Consider the following 25829-nt stretch of genomic DNA (forward strand, 5'->3'; position numbering starts at 1 on the left):
GACTACAAGAGAACAGACAGGAAAGTGGTGAGTGACTACAAGAGAACAGACAGGAAAGTGGTGAGTGACTACAAGAGAACAGACAGGAAAGTGGTGAGTGACTACAAGAGAACAGAGAGGAAAGTGGTGAGTGACTACAAGAGAACAGACAGGAAAGTGGTGAGTGACTACAAGAGAACAGACAGGAAAGAGGTGACTACAAGAGAACAGACAGGATAGTGGTGAGAGACTATAAGAGAACAGACAGGAAAGTGGTGAGTGACTACAAGAGAACAGACAGGAAAGTGGTGAGTGACTACAAGAGAACAGACAGGAAAGTGGTGAGTGACTACAAGAGAACAGACAGGAGAGTGGTGAGTGACTACAAGAGAACAGACAGGAAAGTGGTGAGAGACTACAAGAGAACAGACAGGAAAGTGGTGAGTGACTACAAGAGAACAGACAGGAAAGTGGTGAGTGACTACAAGAGAACAGACAGGAAAGTGGTGAGAGACTACATGAGAACAGACATGAAAGAGGTGACTACAAGAGAACAGACAGGAAAGTGGTGAGTGACTACAAGAGAACAGACAGGAAAATGGTGAGTGACTACAAGAGAACAGACAGGAAAGTGGTGAGTGACTACAAGAGAATAGACAGGAAAGTGGTGAGTGACTACAAGAGAACAGACAGGAAAGTAGTGAGTGACTACAAGAGAACAGACAGGAAAGTGGTGAGTGACTACAAGAGAACAGACAGGAAAGTGGTGAGTGACTACAAGAGAACAGACAGTAAAGTGGTTAGAGACTACAAGAGAACAGACAGGAAAGTGGTGAGTGACTACAAGAGAACGGACAGGAAAGTGGTGAGTGACTACAAGAGAACATACCGGAAAGTGGTGAGTGACTACATGAAAACAGACAGGAAAGTCGTGAGTGACTACAAGAAAACAGACAGGAAAGTGGTGAGAGACTACAAGAGAACAGACAGGAAAGTGGTGAGTGACTACAAGAGAACAGACTGGAAAGTGGTGAGTGACTACAAGAGAACAGACAGGAAAGTGGTGAGTGACTACAAGAGATCAGACAGGAAAGTGGTAAGAGACTACAAGAGAACAGACAGGAAAGTGGTAAGAGACTACAAGAGAACAGACAGGAAAGTGGTGAGTGACTACAAGAGAACAGACAGGAAAGTGGTAAGAGACTACAAGAGAACAGAAAGGAAAGTGGTGAGTGACTACAAGAGAACAGACAGGAAAGTGGTGAGTGACTACAAGAGAACAGACAGGAAAGTGGTGAGTGACTACAAGAGAACAGACAGGAAAGTAGTGAGTGACTACAAGAGAACAGACAGGAAAGTGGTGAGTGACTACAAGAGAACAGACAGGAAAGTGGTGAGTGACTACAAGAGAACAGACAGTAAAGTGGTTAGAGACTACAAGAGAACAGACAGGAAAGTGGTGAGTGACTACAAGAGAACAGACAGGAAAGTGGTGAGAGACTACAAGAGAACAGACAGGAAAGTGGTGAGTGACTACAAGAGAACAGACAGGAAAGTGGTGAGTGACTACAAGAGAACAGAAAGGAAAGTGATGAGTGACTACATGAGAACAGACAGGAAAGTGGTGAGTGACTACATGAGAACAGACAGGAAAGAGGTGACTACAAGAGAACAGACAGGAAAGTGGTGAGAGACTACAAGAGAACAGACAGGAAAGTGGTGAGTGACTACAAGAGAACAGACAGGAAAGTGGTGAGTGACTACATGAGAACAGACAGGAAAGTGGTGTGTGACTACATGAGAACAGACAGGAAAGAGGTGACTACAAGAGAACAGACAGGAAAGTGGTGAGTGACTACAAGAGAACAGACAGGAAAGTGGTGAGTGACTACAAGAGAACAGACAGGAAAGTGGCAAGTGACTACAAGAGAACAGATAGGAAAGTGGTGAGTGACTACAAGAGAACAGACAGGAAAGTGGTGAGTGACTACAAGAGAACAGACAGGAAAGTGGTGAGTGACTACATGAGAACAGACAGGAAAGAGGTGACTACAAGAGAACAGACAGGAAAGTGGTGAGTGACTACAAGAGAACAGACAGGAAAGTGGTGAGTGACTACATGAGAACAGACAGGAAAGTGGCGAGTCACTACAAGAGAACAGATAGGAAAGTGGTGAGTGACTACAAGAGAACAGACAGGAAAGTGGTGAGTGACTACAAGAGAACAGACAGGAAAGTGGTGAGTGACTACATGAGAACAGACAGGAAAGAGGTGACTACAAGAGAACAGACAGGAAAGTGGTGAGTGACTGCAAGAGAACAGACAGGAAAGTGGTGAGTGACTACAAGAGAACAGACAGGAAAGTGGTGAGTGACTACAAGAGAACAGACAGGAAAGTGGTGAGTGACTAGAAGAGAACAGACAGTAAAGTGGTTAGAGACTACAAGAGAACAGACAGGAAAGTGGTGAGTGACTACAAGAGAACAGACAGGAAAGTGGTGAGAGACTACAAGAGAACAGACAGGAAAGTGGTGAGTGACTACAAGAGAACAGACAGGAAAGTGGTGAGTGACTACAAGAGAACAGACAGGAAAGTGGTGAGTGACTACAAGAGAACAGACAGGAAAGTGGTGAGAGACTACAAGAGAACAGACAGGAAAGTGGTGAGAGACTACAAGAGAACAGACAGGAAAGTGGTGAGTGACTACAAGAGAACAGACAGGAAAGTGGTGAGTGACTACATGAGAACAGACAGGAAAGTGGTGAGTGACTACATGAGAACAGACAGGAAAGAGGTGACTACAAGAGAACAGACAGGAAAGTGGTGAGAGACTACAAGAGAACAGACAGGAAAGTGGTGAGTGACTACAAGAGAACAGACAGGAAAGTGGTGAGTGACTACAAGAGAACAGACAGGAAAGTGGTGAGTGACTACATGAGAACAGACAGGAAAGTGGTGAGTGACTACATGAGAACAGACAGGAAAGAGGTGACTACAAGAGAACAGACAGGAAAGAGGTGAGTGACTACAAGAGAACAGACAGGAAAGTGGTGAGTGACTACATGAGAACAGACAGGAAAGTGGTGAGTGACTACATGAGAACAGACAGGAAAGAGGTGACTACAAGAGAACAGACAGGAAAGTGGTGAGTGACTACAAGAGAACAGACAGGAAAGTGGTGAGTGACTACATGAGAACAGACAGGAAAGTGGCGAGTGACTACAAGAGAACAGATAGGAAAGTGGTGAGTGACTACAAGAGAACAGACAGGAAAGTGGTGAGTGACTACAAGAGAACAGACAGGAAAGTGGTGAGTGACTACATGAGAACAGACAGGAAAGAGGTGACTACAAGAGAACAGACAGGAAAGTGGTGAGAGAATACAAGAGAACAGCCAGGAAAGTGGTGAGTGACTACAAGAGAACAGAGAGGAAAGTGGTGAGTGACTACAAGAGAACAGACAGGAAAGTGGTGAGCGACTACAAGAGAACAGACAGGAAAGAGGTGACTACAAGAGAACAGACAGGATAGTGGTGAGAGACTACAAGAGAACAGACAGGAAAGTGGTGAGTGACTACAAGAGAACAGACAGGAAAGTGGTGAGTGACTACAAGAGAACAGATAGGAAAGTGGTGAGTGACTACAAGAGAACAGACAGGAAAGTGGTGAGTGACTACAAGAGAACAGAGAGGAAAGTGGTGAGTGACTACAAGAGAACAGACAGGAAAGTGGTGAGTGACTACAAGAGAACAGACAGGAAAGAGGTGACTACAAGAGAACAGACAGGATAGTGGTGAGAGACTACAAGAGAACAGACAGGAAAGTGGTGAGTGACTACAAGAGAACAGACAGGAAAGTGGTGAGTGACTACAAGAGAACAGACAGGAAAGTGGTGAGTGACTACAAGAGAACAGACAGGAAAGTGGTGAGAGACTACAAGAGAACAGACAGGAAAGTGGTGAGAGACTACAAGAGAACAGACAGGAAAGTGGTGAGTGACTACAAGAGAACAGACAAACTACACAGAATCTCTTACCACAGACAAAGTAACAAGACACTAGAGAAAAATCCCAAAATATAGGCAGCAGAAAAATGTAAAACGAAAGTTTTTACGTTATTTTCCCCAGTGTTTTGTTTCGGATCCTGTTCATTTTTATACAAATCATGTGACAATATCATGTGTCCTCAACCATTCAACTTTTCTCTCTACTTCAGACATCGCTCTGGTTACATGATGTCCATGAAGTTGTCAAATAACAAACAGTATATTGTACGTGACACAGTATACGGCTGGTGGATGACCCTCCCCGGCGTCTAGCACCACGTGGTGGACCGGTTGGTTATCAGAATTGATGTAACTGAAGGATAATTAATATTGACTCCTTTTCTTTTCTATTGTTAGAATATCCCATATATATATAGGGACTAACAATGATGTTTTTTATTCTTATTCTTTTTTCTATTCTTACAGATACAACACGGAGGGATGTCGACACAGAATCACATTAAAAGTACCAACCCAGTGTCAACGAGATGTCATCTCCCATAATGGTGTCCTCCCATGAATTATATAAGAACCAGTGTAAGCAGCCAAATCAAGATGGTTTACCCTGTCTACCCAGATTTTATGTTTCAGCTTGATTCCCCCGTATGGATATTCACCACGACTGCTAAAAAGAGTAATTGAACATACGAGAATCGCTACTAACAAATAATAAGTACAAAGAGTGAATATCCGAGAGCCCAGCTGGATTGTAATCTATAGGAGATCCTCTGACCTACTGGATAAAACACAGGCACACTTACCCTTTAACCTTCTAATCCCACCATTACCCACTTCCCCACAAGAAATGGACACTGACAACTGCGTGACGATGGATAAATAAGGCCACAGCAGCAAAACATATAAACATATAAAACAGAATATATAAACTTTATTAACAATAACAAATAAGGTGCATTAACAGACCGAAATTGACAAGCCCCAAGAGGGGTGACTCGCAATGCTAATTCTAACCGTTACTTGCTTACCCCCACCGGTTTGGGAGTTGACAAATATGTCGCAGATAACCATAACCATCCTCTTGTGCAAATTTTCCTCCTAGAATCCCCCTCAAAGGCCTTATCTTACGGCTGCGTGACAAGTTTCTTCCAATCAGGGCGGGCCGGCATCTCTTTTTTGGCGCCAGAGTCCAAAAGGAACTTGCAAGGGTGAGTCCCTAAATTTTATTAACTACTGCCCACCCACTCTGACATCATTTCCCCACTGTAACCCCTCGCATCCCCCAATAACCCCTCCTAAACCGTAACCCGGTCTACTTTTCCCTCAGGTCAAGGCGGGCATCCGGTTAGCGGCTTTGCCTGACCTCCTGCCCTTTTCTATAACATATATAATAGTGAGGGCATTGATACCCATAAACAATATGGCGGATAATACATTCAATCAAATAGTCCACTGATCTTAAAGAATTTTGCGCATGCGCCAAATTATGATGCACAATAGATAACTGTGAAGTCCTCTGATCACAAGGAATTGTGCACATGCCCCAAATTGTGGCGCAGGGCAGATTGCAGGCATAGTAGGGTGTGGTGCTCAGTCCAAATTAGTTGGATCGTCCGATGGCCTGACTACCGATTTCAATCCCCGAAAAAGTTACACAGTCTGAAGAAAGTGCGATCCGCGATCCACTGTGCAATATACTGTTTGTTATTTCACTACTTCATGGACATCATGTAACCAGAGCGATGTCTGAAGTAGAGAGTAAAGTTGTTTCTGAGAACACGATGGTCACATGATATACTTTGTATTTACATTAGTGTAAACATTTGTATCTGATCCCATGATATTGTACATGATGTGTATGACATGAGCTCGTATCCGTGACACTTGGCTTGAGGAAAGATTCTGAACAGGACCCGAAACGTAACACTGGGGGTGATTAACGTACCCACTTTCTTTTTCGTGCGCTGCTTATCTTTTTGGATTTTTGTTCTAAGAAGTGAAGAGTCAAACCACTTAGGAGAGCAGAGCCCCCACCTCCCCCGTACTTATTAGGGGGGCAGCTGGGAACTTGTTTTACAATAAAGATACTAGAAAGTACAGATGTTCCAACAGAACCGAGCCCGGGAGAAGCTGAAGATCCAACAATACCCAGCAAAGGCTGAAAGCCAGAACCAGCACCAGATGGAGCCCGGACCCTCCTGATAGGATAATAATTATCACAGAGAGCTAAACCCCAGCAGGTAATGCAGAAGAACGCACCAGAATGGCCACGGGTACCCAGTATTGGGTACTGTGAGGACATTGTTACTACATTGGACACTGTGACTGTTGGCTACTCAGGGGTCCGGGGGGTCCTCATCATCAGGAATGGTTCATAGATATTAGACGTAAATAACCTATCCGTGTTTCTGCTTCTCCCCACGTAATAAAACCTGTGACTGCTCCGGTGCTTCCACCATTCATAATGGATTATTACCAGGAACTTACCTGCCGGAGCCCCGGGGTCATGACATCACTAGTCACGTGTATAGTAACATCTCACGGCCGCTCCAATATCCAGAGAATCCATTTCTCACTTCATGTTTTACGCTAAATTTTATGGTTTTCCGGCTGTTAAATGGCTCCTCCATGTGTCCCGCTTCCTCCTGGATGATAATAAACTTTATTAACTTTCATAAATGCAGCGAGAAAAGAGAAGATGATGTGTGATAGTGGAGCTGAGCTGCAGTGTAGAGCACGATGTAGAGGTCAGCAGCACCAGTGACCCCTGAGTGCTCCAGGCAGTGCACCAGCCCCATGGCTGATCCGACATTTCACGGACCTTCCCCTCCTATGACCATTGTCACCTCCCAAGGCCAAAAACAATCCGAAAATCTGTGGGACCCTGCAGACATGACCCACACAGAACCGGTCCTGCAGCTTAAGGCTCCATATATATCTGGTCAGCGCCACGTCCGTAACATAGAGAGACACCGGGACACCAAGAGGATATCACATGAGGACATCAAGAGGACATCACAACATGAAGAAGCTTCTCCTGCTCCTCACACTTCTCACACATCAAGGTAAGAGCCTGAGGTCCACAACCAACTAGAACCTCCGCTGACCCGAGATGCATTCCTCCATATCTTTCATCCACACCATCCTCATCATCCTCATCACTATCCTCATCCTCCTCATCACTATCCTCATCATCCTCATCGCTATATAAGTCATCCTCATCACTATGCTCATCATCCTCATCACTAACCTCATCATCCTCCTCACTAACCTCATCCTCTTCATCACTGTCCTCATCCTCCTCATCACTATCCTCCTCATCCTCCTCATCACTATCCTCATCCTCCTCATCACTATCCTCTTCATCATCATCACTATCCTCTTCATCCTCCTCACTATCCACCTCATCACTATCCTCTTCATCCTCCTCATTATCCTCATCCTCCTCATCACTATCCTCTTCATCCTCCTCACTATCCTCATCATCTTCCTCACTGTCCTCTTCATCCTCCTCACTATCCTCCTCGTAGGGTCATGAAGTAGAAGTTCTCTTTACAAAATTTTTGCCAATTAAAGTGACCTACAGTATAGGTGTGTGATAACTTACAGCCATTGAGGCTTTCTCAGGGATTCTGGGATTTCCAGGAAAACATATTTGCATATCTGCTCCTCCAGACTATCCCCCTTCTCTTCTCCACTATCCTCCTCCTTCTCTTCTCCACTATGCTCCTTCTCTTCTCCACTATCCTCCTTCTCTTCTCCACTATGCTCCTTCTCTTCTCCACTATCCTCCTTCTCTTCTCCACTATGCTCCTTCTCTTCTCCACTATCCTCCTTCTCTTCTCCACTATGCTCCTTCTCTTCTCCACTATCCTCCTTCTCTTCTCCACTATGCTCCTTCTCTTCTCCACTATCCTCCTTCTCTTCTCCACTATCCTCTTTCTCTTCTCCACTATCCTCCTCCTTCTCTTCTCCACTATCCTCCTCCTTATCCACTATGCTCCTTCTCTTCTCCACTATGCTCTTTCTCTTCTCCAATATGCTCCTTCTCTTCTACACTACCCTCCTCCTTCTCTTCTCCACTATGCTCCTTCTCTTCTCCACTATCCTCCTCCTTCTCTTCTCCACTATGCTCCTTCTCTTCTCCACCATGCTCCTTCTCTTCTCCACTATCCTCCTCCTTCTCTTATCCACTATCCTCCTCCTTCTCTTCTCCACTATGCTCCTTCTCTTCTCCACTATCCTCCTCCTTCTCTTCTCCACTATGCTCCTTCTCTTCTCCACTATGCTCCTTCCCTTCTCCACTATCCTCCTCCTTCTCTACTCCACTATGCCCCTTCTCTTCTCCACTATGCTCCTTCTCTTCTCCACTATCCTCCTCCTTCTCTTCTCCACTATGCTTCTTCTCTTTTCCACTATGCTCCTTCTCTTCTCCACTATGCTCTTTCTCTTCTCCACTATGCTCCTTCTCTTCTACACTATCCTCCTCCTTCTCTTCTCCACTATGCTCCTTCTCTTCTCCACTATGCTCCTTCTCTTCTCCACTATCCTCCTCCTTCTCTTCTCCACTATCCTCCTCCTTCTCTTATCCACTATCCTCCTCCTTCTCTTCTCCACTATGCTCCTTCTCTTCTCCACTATGCTCCTTCTCTTCTCCACTACCCTCCTCCTTCTCTTCTCCACTATGCTCCTTCTCTTCTCCACTATGCTCCTTCTCTTCTCCACTATCCTCCTCCTTCTCTTCTTTACTATGCTCCTTCTCTTCTCCACTATCCTCCTCCTTCTCTTCTCCACTATGCTCCTTCTCTTCTCCACTATCCTCCTCCTTCTCTTCTCCACTATGCTCCTTCTCTTCTCCACTATGATTCTTCTCTTTTCCACTATGCTCCTTCTCTTCTCCACTATGCTCTTTCTCTTCTCCACTATGCTCCTTCTCTTCTACACTATCCTCCTCTTCTCTTCTCCACTATGCTCTTTCTCTTCTCCACTATGCTCCTTCTCTTCTACACTATTCTCCTCCTTCTCTTCTCCACTATGCTCCTTATCTTCTCCACTACGCTCCTTCTCTTCTCCACTATCCTCCTCCTTCTCTTCTCCACTATGCTCCTTCTCTTCTCCACTATGTTCCTTCTCTTCTCCACTATCCTCCTTCTCTTATCCACTATCCTCCTCCTTCTCTTCTCCACTATGCTCCTTCTCTTCTCCACTATCCTCCTCCTTCTCTTCTTTACTATGCTCCTTCTCTTCTCCACTATGCTCCTTCTCTTCTCCACTATGCTCCTTCTCTTCTCCACTATCCTCCTCCTTCTCTTCTCCACTATGCCCCTTCTCTTCTCCACTATGCTCCTTCTCTTCTCCACTATCCTCCTCCTTCTCTTCTCCACTATGCTCCTTCTCTTCTCCACTATGCTCCTTCTCTTCTCCACTATCCTCCTCCTTCTCTTCTCCACTATGCTCCTCCTTCTCTTCTTCTCCACTATGCTCCTTCTCTTCTCCACTATCCTCCTCCTTCTCTTCTCCATTATGCTTCTTCTCTTCTCCACTATGCTCCTTCTCTTCTCCACTATCCTCCTCCTTCTCTTCTCCACTATGTTCCTTCTCTTCTCCACTATGCTCCTTCTCTTCTCCACTATGCTCCTTCTCTTCTCCACTATCCTCCTCCTTCTCTTCTCCACTATGCTCCTCCTTCTCTTCTTCTCCACTATGCTCCTTCTCTTCTCCACTATCCTCCTCCTTCTCTTCTCCATTATGCTTCTTCTCTTCTCCACTATGCTCCTTCTCTTCTCCACTATCCTCCTCCTTCTCTTCTCCACTATGTTCCTTCTCTTCTCCACTATGCTCCTTCTCTTCCCCACTTTCCTCCTCCTTCTCTTCTCCACTATCCTCCTCCTTCTCTTCTCCACTATCCTCCTTCTCTTCTCCACTATCCTCCTCCTTCTCTTCTCCACTATGATCCTTCTCTTCTCCACTATGCTCCTCCTTCTCTTCTTCTCCACTATGCTCCTTCTCTTCTCCACTATCCTCCTCCTTCTCTTCTCCATTATGCTTCTTCTCTTCTCCACTATGCTCCTTCTCTTCTCCACTATCCTCCTCCTTCTCTTCTCCACTATGTTCCTTCTCTTCTCCACTATGCTCCTTCTCTTCTCCACTTTCCTCCTCCTTCTCTTCTCCACTATCCTCCTCCTTCTCTTCTCCACTATCCTCCTTCTCTTCTCCACTATCCTCCTTCTCTTCTCCACTATCCTCCTTCTCTTCTCCACTATCCTCCTTCTCTTCTCCACTATGCTCCTTCTCTTCTCCACTATCCTCCTTCTCTTCTCCACTATCCTCCTTCTCTTCTCCACTATCCTCCTTCTCTTCTCCACTATCCTCCTTCTCTTCTCCACTATCCTCCTTCTCTTCTCCACTATCCTCCTTCTCTTCTCCACTATCGTCCTATCTTTATCCTTCTCCTCCTTATCCTCATGTTTCTGATTGTCTTGTCCCATTTTCTTGTTTTCCCAGGATTGAGGGGGATTCGGGGTCTGGGAGGTAAGAATCTCCTCACTTGTTCCTGATGTTTCCCACCGTTCATGTGCCATCACTATAATATCTTCTCCTCTCTGGATGTATCAGGGTGTGGGAAGCCGATGATCTCGGAGAGGATTGTGGGGGGATTGGACTCGGTGCCAGGTGAATGGCCCTGGCAGATCAGCCTGCAGCTCAAAGGCGCCCCCCACTGTGGGGGATCCCTGGTCACCGACACCTGGGTGCTGACCGCAGCTCACTGCTTCTCCACGTAAGTTCATGGTGATCGTCTATATATTAGAAAGTCCTATATCACCAGTAATGTCTACACATAATGTAATCCCTATGAACATGGTAATCCCTATGTACATGGTAATCTCTATGTACATGGTAATCCTTGTGTACATGGTAATCCCTATGTACATGGTAATCCCTGTGTACATGGTAATCCCTGTGTACATGGTAATCCTTGTGTACATGGTAATCCTTGTGTACATGGTAATCCCTATGTACATGGTAATCCCTGTGTACATGGTAATCCCTGTGTACATTGTAATCCTTGTGTACATGGTAATCCCTGTGTACATGGTAATCCCTGTGTACATGGTAATCCTTGTGTACATGGTAATCCCTATGTACATAGTAATCCTTGTGTACATGGTAATCCCTGTGTACATGGTAATCCCTGTGTTTGTACTTTTTCTCACTATTATATCAGAGCTAATACATTTTTAAAATTCCAATATGAATTTTATCAAATTGGCCAAGATTTATCCCAAACTATTCATTCGTGAACAACTAATTAATTCAAATTAATTTTGGAAAAATAATTGTGATAGTTCGGATCTTAGGGGCTCAAATAATAAGATGAATAATATCCCAATATCCCTGGGGAATGGGGGGAGGGCACATAGTAAGGTTTTATCTTTTAGGCACCGCCATGGGTCCAGTCTAACCCTAAAGAATTAGATGTCATAAAATATCTACAGTTCCAGGTCTTGGATTTAGTTTTAGCCGTAAATATTCCTAAACAAGTGGATGTTATGGACTCTATTAACACAATGAAGGGGGATTCAGTTTCCAGACCCTCAAACACACAGAAGACACCACAGACAGAATGGGGCAGATTTACTTACCCGGTCCATTCGCGATCCAGCGGCGCATTCTGTGCGGTGGATTCGGCTCTTCTGTTGATTCACTAAGGTAGTTCCTCCGCCATCCACCAGGTGTCGCTGCTGCGCTGAAGTCCGCCGAGGCCCGCCGGAATGAACGAGCCTATCGGAGCAAATCGGAAATATTCGGGTAACATGTCGGGAAAACGCGAATCGGGTCCTCAGTAAATGACCCCCATTATGTGGGCACAAAACTCTTGAACTTTTGAATGAACATTTTCTGGGAAGTTTATATTTGGGCTCCCCCGCAGCTTGTAAATACGTTGTAAAATCCTTGGCGATAAAGTTCTTTGATTCTTTTTTTTTAAACAGTTTTTAGTGTTTTTAACAACAAATTAAAGATTTACATAAATATATTTTGTATCAAAGATTCGGAAATCGTTGCAGTGGACAATGTACAGGATGATTCAGTGTAACGTATCTGTGAAGGTCGTGTTCCCGAATTTTTTTTCACGGAACCTTTATGTTACCATTTCTGTTTTGCAGTTACATTGTATCAGCGAGTTGTTTTCTATTGTTATTATTATAATACAGGAGCCTATTGTTACCTTCTTGTCTTCCCTCTCACCACAGACCTCTGAATGTCTCATTGTACACGGTCTATCTTGGGGCGCACCAGTTATCAAACCTCCTGGACCCCCAAATAGTGTCCAGAAAGGTGCAGCAAATAATTATTCACCCCGACTTTGTAAGTGAGGGCTCCAGCGGAGACATTGCTTTGCTGGAACTGGAGAAACCTGTAAGTTTTACATCTTACATCCTCCCCGTGTGTCTTCCATCCCAAGCAGTAAAGATGCCAGGAGGGACCATGTGCTGGACCACCGGATGGGGGGATGTGGCACAAGGAGGTAAAGCAAAGGTCTCACAAGGGGCAGGATGGTGCTGGGGTAGATGCTCACACCAGCCATGTTCTTCTTCTCCCCCACAGTGCCCCTCGGTGCCCCCCAAACTCTACAGGAGGTGGAGGTGGCGCTGATAGACAACACAAACTGTGAGGCCATGTACGGCTCTGCTCCAGCCTTCAAGTCTAGTCTCATCCAGGAGGACATGATCTGTGCCGGCTACCAGGAGGGGAAGAAGGACTCGTGTCAGGTACGAGGAGACACCGGGGTGGAGTGTACGGCTGCTCAGGACAGTCAATCCATGCACTACCAGCAGGGGGCAGTAGCAGGTTATCTGCCCGATTCCCTGGTGTAGATATTCTGGGGGGGTTTTCATGCTCAGAATCTTTTATATGTAAGAATTATCTTGTAAAATGTGGGGATCTGGGCAGGGCCACTCTGGGCACCGTATGGGCACTGCTGGAGGAATACACTGATGTTACCTGCTATAGTGGTACCCAAATCCTTAGTAGTCTCTTATATATTAGTGCCCAAATACTACCCACATCATTAGTAGTGTCATACAGTAGTCTCTAATATCATAATACCTGTATAATAGCCACATCCTTAGAGTGCCCTATAGTAGTATCAGACATTGTATTACCCATGTAGTACCCACATCCTTAGTAGTGCCCTATATTAGTATCAGACATACAAGTACCCATAGCTTTAGTAGTGCATCACAGTAATCACAGATATAGTAGTGCCAATATAGTGCCTACATCCTTAGTAGTGCCTTGTTGTAGTATCAGATCTAGTAGTACCCAGATACTACGCAGATCATTAGTAGTGCCATGCAACAGGCTCTGATATAGTAGTGCCCATGTCTCTAGTAGTGCCCTGAAGGCAGTAGTATCAGAAGTACCCATGTAGCATCTTTAGTAGTAGTATCTTAGTAGTAGCCTGCAGTATTATCAGATATATTAGTGTCCATGCTGTGGTAGTGCCCATGTGTTTACTCTACATTATCTCGATTTGCCCCTGGACATACATTGGCACCTAGTGGCTGAGGCTCTCCCGTGTTTGGAGATCACACATGGGCACCAGTATGTCTTGTTAGGAGCTCTCTGGTTGTGGGGCACCAGGCTGACCTCTGACCCTGTATGTTTGTAGGGCGACTCTGGCGGACCGCTCGTGTGCAAGGTGAATGGCGTTTGGCTTCAACTTGGCGTCACCAGTTGGGGCGATGGATGTGCCGTGGGAAACCGTCCAGGCGTCTACACCAGGGTCCAATACTACCAGTCCTGGCTCCTGCAGTATGTGCCCTCTCTGCCATATAGCAGTGGGGGGACGACTGGATCCAGCACCACTGAAGCCCCCAATACACTGAAGCCACTGACCGGTGGTGCCACGTCCAGAGTGGCAGGAGGACATTCCACATCCAGGGTGACCATGACTAACGGCACCACAGATGGTGGAGCGTCCTCTCAGGTCTGGTCTATGGGTCTCCTCATGGTGTCCCTGCTGTGCTCATGGCTCCTGCTGTGATCCCACCTCCGCGCCCCCATCATTCCCTCCGTCCAGCCAGATCCCTGACCCTCCAAATGGACGTCTCTCTATTCCACTGGGACTATGACAAATCTGCCTGGGCAGGGGATACGAGGGCATCATAGCTGACCTAAGAATTCCCATAATTTACTGCAAAATGAATCTGCAGATGTGATGGCAAAATCCATCGTTTAAGGTTGAGGGTTTGTTACATTGTATCAGGTCCTGGCAATCCTCTGGGATGACAATGTATCCAGGCGCAAATGTAGCAAACCTTCAGCTGTAGGAATTATATGAATAGGATGTGGTCTGTACATAAGGAATAAGGGGTGAGGACTGTGCGAATAAATAAGGTGTGAGGTTTTGTACATTATGATTTCCCTTCCTGGAGATACTGAAGACCTCTAGGGGCCTTACGGGTAATGGGGTAGATTTACTTACCCGGTCCATTCGCGATCCAGCGGCGCGTTCTCTGCGCTGGATTCGGGTCCAGCCGGGATTCACTAAGGCAGTTCCTCCGCTGTCCACCAGGTGGCGCTGCTGTGCTGAAGAGCATCGGAACGCACTGGAATACACCGAGCCCGGCTGAGTGAAGGTAAGTGCAAGCTCCGCGACACATTTTCCGTTTTTAAATGCGGCGTTTTTTCCGAATACGTCGGGTTTTCGTTCGGCCACGCCCCCCGATTTCAGTCGCGCGCATGCCGGCGCCGATGCGCCACAATCCGATCGCGTGCGCCAAAATCCCAGGGAAATCGGCGCAAATCGGAAATATTCGGGTAACACGTCGGGAAAACGCAAATCGGGCCCTTAGTAAATGACCCCCAATGTCTGGGTAATGTCTGGGTAATGTCTTTGTGATGTCTGGGTAATAAATGCAGGAATAAGAATCTGGAAATAGATTTATTTATGAGATTATAAACACACAAGGTTCTATGTATAACAATAAATACACATTTATAAATATTATTATTAGTGTTACATTGTATCCACTTACATACAAACTGATTAGGAGACACAATGATGAGGGGGATGGAGAGACGCAAGGATAAGGACACTAAATAAATGAGAAGAAGATGATGGATGATGATGGATGATGATGGATGATGATGGATGATGATGGATGATGATGGATGATGATGATGAGATACAATGAGGATGATGCTGATTCGGAGGAGATGAAATGTTCCCCTTTTGGTAAAGTATCCAGTTTATCAGTTCATTGTCGGAGCAGTGACTGATGGCATCAAGGGCTGCACAGGCAGAGGATCATGGGAAATAACATCAGGTAGACCATACGCAGCAGTGGGACCCCCAGTCTGGGAGCAGATGAGGAGAAGGATGAAGGCTGGCTCCTGTAATAGTTGATCCAAGACTCATAGGTAGGGACATAGGTGTAGACCCCCGGCCGGTTTGGAAGGGCACAGTCGTCCCCCCAGCTCACGATGCCAACCTGGTACCAATACCCATTCACCTTACAGACCAGAGGACCCCCGGAGTCTCCCTGCGGAGGCAAGAAACGGGCACCATAAGTCACATGGGAAAGAGGGAGGAGTCACATCTAAAGGTTGTAATCACAATATAAAACAGCAACATGAACGATATATTCATACATACAGTACATGGCACATCATACATACAATACATGACACATCATACATACAGTACATGACACATCATACATACAATACATGACACATCATACATACAGTACATGACACATCATACATACAGTACATGACACATCATACATACAGTACATGACACATCATACATACAGTACATGGCACATCATACATACAGTACATGGCACATCATACATACAGTACATGGCACATCATACATACGGTGCATGGCACATCATACATACAATACATGACACATCATACATACAGTACATGACACATCATACATACAATACATGACACATCATACATACAGTACATGACACATCATACATACGGTACATGGCACATCATACATACGGTGCATGGCACATCATACATACAGTACATGGCACATCATACATACAGTACATGACACATCATACATACGGTACATGACACATCATACATACGGTACATGGCACATCATACATACAGTACATGACACATCATACATACAGTACATGACACATCATACATACAGTACGTGGCACATCATACATACAGTACATGGCATATCATACATGACACATCATACATAGAGTACATGGCACATCATACATACAATACATGACACATCATACATACAGTAAATGACACATCATACATACAGTACATGGCACATCGTACATACAGTACATGGCACATCAAACATACAGTACATGGCACATCAAACATACAGTACATGACACATCATACATACAGTACATGGCACATCATACATACAGTACATGGCACATCATACATACAGTACATGGCACATCATACATACAGTACATGGCAGATCATACATACAGTACATGGCACATCAAACATACAGTACATGACACATCATACATATAGTACATGACACATCATACATACAGTACATGACACATACAGTACATGACACATCATTCATACAGTACATGATACATCATACATACAATACATGACACATCATACATACAGTACATGATACATCATACATACAGTACATGGCACATCATACATGACACATCATACATAGAGTACATGGCACATCATACATACAATACATGACACATCATACATACAGTACATGACACATCATGCATACAGTACATGACACATACAGTACATGACACATCATTCATACAGTACATGATACATCATACATACAGTACATGGCACATCATACATGACACATCATACATACAGTACATGGCACATCATACATACAGTACATGGCACATACATACAGTACATGATACATCATACATACAGTACATGGCACATCATATGTACAGTACAAGGCACATCATTCATACAGTACATGATACATCATACATACAGTACATGGCACATCATACATACAGTACATGACACATACATACAGTACATGATACATCATACATACAGTACATGGCACATCATACGTACAGTACAAGGCACATCATTCATACAGTACATGGCACATCATACATGACACATCATACATAGAGTACATGGCACATCATACATACAATACATGACACATCATACATACAGCACATGACACATCATACATACAGCACATGACACATACAGTACATGACACATCATTCATACAGTACATGATACATCATACATACAGTACATGGCACATCATACATGACACATCATACATACAGTACATGGCACATCATACGTACAGTACATGGCACATCATACATACAATACATGGCACATCATATACATACGGTACATGGCACATCATACATACAGTACATGGCACATCATACATGACACATCATACATACAGTACATAACACATCATACATACGGTACATGACACATCATACATACAGTACATGACACATCATACATACGGTACATGACACATCATACATACAGTACATGAAACATCATACATACAGTACATGGCACATCATACATACAGTACATGACACATTATACATACAGTACATGACACATCATACATACAGTACATGGCACATCATATACATATGGTACATGACACATTATACATTCAGTACATGACACATCATACATACAGCACATGACACATCATACATACAGTACATGGCACATACATACATACAGCACATGTCACATCATACATACAGTACATGTCACATCATATACATATGGTACATGACACATTATACATTCAGTACATGACACATCATACATACAGCACATGGCACATCATACATACAGCACATGACACATTATACATTCAGTACATGACACATCATACATACAGTACATGTCACATCATACATACAGTACATGACACATCATACAGTACATGACACATCATACATACAGTACATGACACATCATACATACAGTACATGGCACATCATACATACAGTACATGGCACATCATACATACAGTACATGACACATCATACATACAGTACATGACACATCATACATACAGTACATGGCACATACATACAGTACATGACACATCATACATACAGTACATGGCACATCATACATGACACATCATACATACAGTGCATGGCACATCATACATGACACATCATACATACAGTACATGGCACATACATACAGTACATGACACATCATACATACAGTACATGGCACATACATACAGTACATGACACATCATACATACAGTACATGGCACATCATACATGACACATCATACATACAGTACATGACACATCATACATACAGTACATGGCACATCATACATGACACATCATACATACAGTACATGACACATCATACATACGGTACATGACACATCATACATACGGTACATGACACATCATACATACAGTACATGACACATCATACATACGGTACATGACACATCATACATACAGTACATGACACATCATACATGACACATCATACATACAGTACATGACACATCATACATGACACATCATACATACGGTACATGACACATCATTACATACGGTACATGACACATCATACATACGGTACATGACACATCATACATACAGTACATGGCACATCATACATACAGTACATGGCACATCATACATACAGTACATGGCACATCATACATGACACATCATGCATACAGTACATGACACATCATACATACAGTACATGGCACATCATACATGACACATCATACATACAGTACATGACACATCATACATACGGTACATGACACATCATACATACAGTACATGACACATCATACATGACGCATCATACATACAGTACATGGCACATCATACATACAGTACATGGCACATCATACATGGCACATCACACATACAGTACATGGCACATCATACACACACTACATGACACATCATACATACAGTACATGACACATCATACATGACACATCATACATACAGTACATGGCACATACATACAGTACATGACACATCATACATACAGTACATGGCACATCACACATACAGTACATGACACATCATACATAAAGTACATGGCACATCATACATACAGTGCATGGCACATCATACATACAGTGCATGGCACATCATACATACAGTGCATGGCACATCATACATACAGTACATGGCACATCATACATGACACATCATACATACAGTACATGACACATCATACATACGGTACATGACACATCATACATACGGTACATGACACATCATACATACAGTACATGACACATCATACATACGGTACATGACACATCATACATACAGTACATGACACATCATACATGACACATCATACATACAGTACATGACACATCATACATGACACATCATACATACGGTACATGACACATCATACATACGGTACATGACACATCATACATACGGTACATGACACATCATACATACGGTACATGACACATCATACATACAGTACATGGCACATCATACATACAGTACATGACACATTATACATACAGTACATGACACATCATACATGACACATCATGCATACAGTACATGACACATCATACATACAGTACATGGCACATCATACATGACACATCATACATACAGTACATGACACATCATACATACGGTACATGACACATCATACATACAGTACATGACACATCATACATGACACATCATACATACAGTACATGGCACATCATACATACAGTACATGGCACATCATACATGGCACATCACACATACAGTACATGGCACATCATACACACACTACATGACACATCATACATACAGTACATGACACATCATACATGACACATCATACATACAGTACATGGCACATACATACAGTACATGACACATCATACATACAGTACATGGCACATCACACATACAGTACATGACACATCATACATAAAGTACATGGCACATCATACATACAGTGCATGGCACATCATACATACAGTGCATGGCACATCATACATACAGTGCATGGCACATCATACATGACACATCATACATACAGTACATGGCACATACATACAGTACATGACACATCATACATACAGTACATGGCACATCACACATACAGTACATGACACATCATACATAAAGTACATGGCACATCATACATGACACATCATACATACAGTACATGACACATCATACATACAGTACATGGCACATCATACATACAGTACATGACACATCATACATACGGTACATGACACATCATACATACAGTACATGACACATCATACATACTGTACATGGCACATCATACATACAGTACATGGCACATCATACATACAGTACATGACACATCATACATACAGTACATGGCACATCATACACACACTACATGACACATCATACATACAGTACATGACACATCATACATACAGTACATGGCACATCATACATACAGTACATGACACATCATACATACAGTACATGGCACATCATACATGACACAACATACATACAGTACATGACACATCATACATACAGTACATGACACATCATACATGACACATCATACATACAGTACGTGGCACATCATACATACAGTACATGGCACATCATACATGACACATCATACATACAGTACATGGCACATCATACACACACTACATGACACATCATACATACAGTACATGGCACATCATACATACACTACATGACACAGGATGCAATCATACACTACATACATTGAGACATACACATGTACTTACAGTCATACACACATACATATATTCATATTAATAAATACCTTTAAACATACGTAATCATCTACACCGTAATACACAGTCCTACATAGATAGATATAGCCATACACACAGTCATACATATAGTAACACACAGTCATACATACATATAGTAACACATAGTCATACACACAGTCATACATACATATAGTCATACACACAGTCATACATACATATAGTAACACACAGTCATACATACATATAGTAATACACACAGTCATACATACATACAGTAACACACAGTCATACATATAGTCATACACACAGTCATACATACAAATAGTAACACACAGTCATATATACATATAGTCATACACACAGTCATACATACATATAGTCATACACACAGTCATACATACATATAGTAACACACAGTCATACATACATATAGTAACACACAGTCATACATATAGTAACACACAGTCATACATACATATAGTCATACACACAGTCATACATACATACAGTAACACACAGTCATACATATAGTAACACACAGTCATACATACATATAGTCATACACACAGTCATACATACATACAGTAACACACAGTCATACATACATATAGTCATACACACAGTCATACATACATATAGTAACACACAGTCATACATATAGTAACACACAGTCATACATACATATAGTCATACACACAGTCATACATACATATAGTCATACACACAGTCATACATACATATAGTAACACACAGTCATACATACATATAGTCATACACACAGTCATACATACATACAGTAACACACAGTCATACATATAGTAACACACAGTCATACATATAGTAACACACAGTTATACATACATATAGTAACACACAGTCATACATATAGTAACACACAGTCATACATATAGTAACACACAGTCATAAATACATATAGTCATACACACAGTCATACATACATACAGTAACACACAGTCATACATAGTCATACACACAGTCATACATACATATAGTAACACACAGTCATACATACATACAGTAACACACAGTCATACATATAGTAACACACAGTCATAAATACATATAGTCATACACACAGTCATACATACATACAGTAACACACAGTCATACATACATATAGTCATACACACAGTCATACATACATACAGTAACACACAGTCATACATAGTCATACACACAGTCATACATACATATAGTAACACACAGTCATACATACATATAGTCATACACACAGTCATACATACATACAGTAACACACAGTCATACATATAGTCATACACACAGTCATACATACATACAGTAACACACAGTCATACATACATATAGTAACACACAGTCATACATATAGTAACACACAGTCATACATATAGTAACACACAGTCATACATACATATAGTCATACACACAGTCATACATACATATAGTAACACACAGTCATACATATAGTAACACACAGTCATACATACATATAGTAACACACAGTCATACATACATATAGTCATACACACAGTCATACATACATACAGTAACACACAGTCATACATATAGTCATACACACAGTCATACATACATATAGTCATACACACAGTCATACATATAGTAACACACAGTCATACATATAGTAACACACAGTCATACATATAGTAACACACAGTCATACATACATATAGTCATACACACAGTCATACATACATATAGTAACACACAGTCATACATACATATAGCCATACACACAGTCATACATACATATAGTCATACACACAGTCATACATACATATAGTAACACACAGTCATACATACATATAGCCATACACACAGTCATACATACATATAGTCATACACACAGTCATACATACATACAGTAACACACAGTCATACATATAGTAACACACAGTCATACATATAGTAACACACAGTCATACATACATACAGTAACACACAGTCATACATACATATAGTAACACACAGTCATACATACATATAGCCATACACACAGTCATACATACATACAGTAACACACAGTTATACATACATTTAGTCATACATATTCATGCATACTTACATTCCTTACATACACACATCTATCCCTCTATAGAATAAGCCCCTTGTTCTGTTCTCTATAGACCTTCTCCATGGCCCCCAGACAGACAGGTGGTGTGTGTGGGGGGGGGGGTGATACCCTGGACTCACCGTGCAGGAATCCCTCTGCCCGGCCTGGTACCCGGCACAGATCTGGTCACTCTTGATGATGGGCACCTCGTCTCTAGTGGTTGACCCTTTGTGGTACATTTGGTCACATGACTCCCGGCTGATCAGGGGGAGCATCAGCTGCTGGAGGGTCTTGGGGGGCGCCAGGAACTCTGCAAACAGAAGAAGCAAAAGACTTACATGGTGGACTGTGCAGAGGTGTCATCACTGCGCCCAGGCTGTGCCAACGATGTAAAATCACTGCACCCAGGCTGTGCCAACCATGCCATATCACTGCACCCAGGCTGTGCCAACCGTGTCATATCACTGCACCCAGGCTGTGCCAACCGTGCCATATCACTGCACCCAGGCTGTGCCAACCGTGCAATATCACTGCACCCAGGCTGTGCCAACCGTGTCATATCACTGCACCCAGGCTGTGCCAACCATGCCATATCACTGCACCCAGGCTGTGCCAACCGTGCAATATCACTGCACCCAGGCTGTGCCAACCATGCCATATCACTGCACCCAGGCTGTGCCAACCGTGCAATATCACTGCACCCAGGCTGTGCCAACCGTGCCATATCACTGCCCCCAGGCTGTGCCAACCATGTCATATCACTGCCCCCAGGCTGTGCCAACCATGTCATATCACTGCCCCCAGGCTGTGCCAACCATGTCATATCACTGCCCCCAGGCTGTGCCAACCATGTCATATCACTGCCCCCAGGCTGTGCCAACCATGCAATATCACTGTACCCAGGCTGTGCCAACCGTGTCATATCACTGGCCCCAGGCTGTGCCAACCATGTCATATCACTGCCCCCAGGCTGTGCCAACCATGCAATATCACTGTACCCAGGCTGTGCCAACCGTGTCATATCACTGGCCCCAGGCTGTGCCAACCATGTCATATCACTGCCCCCAGGCTGTGCCAACCGTGTCATATCACTGCCCCCAGGCTGTGCCAACCATGTCATATCACTGCCCCCAGGCTGTGCCAACCATGTCATATCACTGCCCCCAGGCTGTGCCAACCATGTCATATCACTGCCCCCAGGCTGTGCCAACCATGTCATATCACTGCCCCCAGGCTGTGCCAACCATGTCATATCACTGCCCCCAGGCTGTGCCAACCGTGTCATATCACTGCCCCCAGGCTGTGCCAACCATGTCATATCACTGCCCCCAGGCTGTGCCAACCATGTCATATCACTGCCCCCAGGCTGTGCCAACCATGCAATATCACTGTACCCAGGCTGTGCCAACTATATCATATCACTGCACTCAGGCTGTGCCAACTATATCATATCACTGCACCTAGGCTGTGCCAACCGTCTCATATCACTGCACCTAGGCTGTGCCAACCGTGTCATATCACTGGCCCCAGGCTGTGCCAATCATGTCATATCACTGCCCCCAGGCTGTGCCAACCATGCAATATCACTATACCCAGGCTGTACCAACTATGTCATATCACTGCACTCAGGCTGTGCCAACCATGTCATATCACTGCACCTAGGCTGTGCCAACCATGTCATATCACTGCGCCCAGGCTGTGCCAACTGTGCAATATCAATGCGCCCAGGCTGTGCCAACCATGTCATATCACTGCGCCCAGGCTGTGCCCACTGTGCAATATCAATGCGCCCAGGCTGTGCCAACCATGTCATATCACTGCACCCAGGCTGTGCCAACTATATCATATCACTGCACCTAGGCTGTGCCAACCGTCTCATATCACTGCACCTAGGCTGTGTCAACCGTGTCATATCACTGGCCCCAGGCTGTGCCAATCATGCAATATCACTATACCCAGGCTGTACCAACTATGTCATATCACTGCACTCAGGCTGTGCCAACCATGTCATATCACTGCACCTAGGCTGTGCCAACCATGTCATATCACTGCACCTAGGCTGTGCCAACCATGTCATATCACTGCACCCAGGCTGTGCCAACCGTGTCATATCACTGCACCTAGGCTGTGCCAACCATGTCATATCACTGCGCCCAGGCTGTGCCAACTGTGCAATATCAATGCGCACAGGCTGTGCCAACCATGTCATATCACTGCGCCCAGGCTGTGCCCACTGTGCAATATCAATGCGCCCAGGCTGTGCCAACCATGTCATATCACTGCCCCCAGGCTGTGCCAACCATGCAATATCACTGCACCCAGGCTGTGCCAACCGTGTCATATCAATGCGCCCAGGCTGTGCCAACCATGTCATATCAGTGTGCCCTGGTGGACTGTGGATGTGTTTTTATATTAGGATTGCACTGGGGGCTGCTCCATTGCTCCTTTTAGTAAAAGCTTCAGCAGAAGAGAGGGGTCCTGGAGCCGCTTAATGAAGTGAACTCAGGGCAAAAGAAGCGAGAGGATATGCCTTCAGTGACTGAAGATATTCCTTTCCTCTTAAAGAGGTTCTGCAGCAGCTAGCTCTGCAGTATATCTGCGGACCCCAGACTTTGCATTAGATGGATCCAGTGAGAAGGTCCTGATGGGGGAAGGAGGTGGGGGATAGAGGGGGTCCTGCTCGGGGTCACTCACCATTGGTCTGTGTGCGGCCCCAACCCGTCACGTAGCAGTTGGTTCCTGATGGGAAGGCCATGGCGGGGGAGGGCACACACACCGGGAGGATGGAGCGGGTGTAGGTGATCGGTCTGGAGAGGTGGACCAGGGCGATGTCCCCGCTCTCCCCCGGACCCCTGTACTGCGGGTGGAGGATGAGATTGTCCACTTTGGCTTCAAGGCCGTTAGCAGTGAGGATATCCAGCTTGTAGCCCCCCAGGTAGACGGAGTAGTCTGAGGGGGAGGGGGATC

General features: G+C 44.1%; 2 protein-coding genes across 2 annotated transcripts in view; one reads left to right on the top strand and one right to left on the bottom strand.

Moving 5' to 3' along the window:
• Positions 1–10613: 10613 nt before the first annotated feature.
• LOC140075687 (serine protease 27-like) lies at positions 10614–14032 on the top strand. The gene is made up of 4 exons (XM_072121860.1): positions 10614–10762; positions 12237–12511; positions 12592–12755; positions 13658–14032. Exons 1-4 carry the CDS (start codon positions 10614–10616, stop codon positions 14030–14032), a joined length of 963 nt encoding a protein of 320 aa, XP_071977961.1.
• Positions 14033–15048: 1016 nt separating this feature from the next.
• LOC140076270 (serine protease 33-like) overlaps positions 15049–25829 on the bottom strand; it is a 31214-nt gene continuing 20433 nt past the window's right edge. Inside the window, exons 3-5 of the mRNA XM_072122822.1 lie at positions 25557–25828; positions 23003–23172; positions 15049–15533 (exon numbers count right to left, since the gene is read on the bottom strand). Of these exons, the coding sequence (XP_071978923.1) occupies positions 15276–15533; positions 23003–23172; positions 25557–25828 (700 nt within the window). The 3' untranslated portion in view covers positions 15049–15275. The remainder of the gene's footprint in view (positions 15534–23002; positions 23173–25556; position 25829) is intronic.

The sequence above is a fragment of the Engystomops pustulosus genome, chromosome 8, assembly GCF_040894005.1.
Source record: "Engystomops pustulosus chromosome 8, aEngPut4.maternal, whole genome shotgun sequence".
Taxonomy (NCBI): domain Eukaryota; kingdom Metazoa; phylum Chordata; class Amphibia; order Anura; family Leptodactylidae; genus Engystomops; species Engystomops pustulosus.

Excerpts from the sequence above, each read along its gene's own strand:
- LOC140075687 (XM_072121860.1), top strand. The coding sequence starts at position 10,614 with ATGATCTCGGAGAGGATTGTGGGGGGATTGGACTCGGTGCCAGGTGAA. Across the intron at positions 10,763-12,236 it reads GCAGCTCACTGCTTCTCCAC|ACCTCTGAATGTCTCATTGT; the intron begins GTAAGTTCATGG and ends CTCTCACCACAG. Across the intron at positions 12,756-13,657 it reads GGAAGAAGGACTCGTGTCAG|GGCGACTCTGGCGGACCGCT; the intron begins GTACGAGGAGAC and ends GTATGTTTGTAG.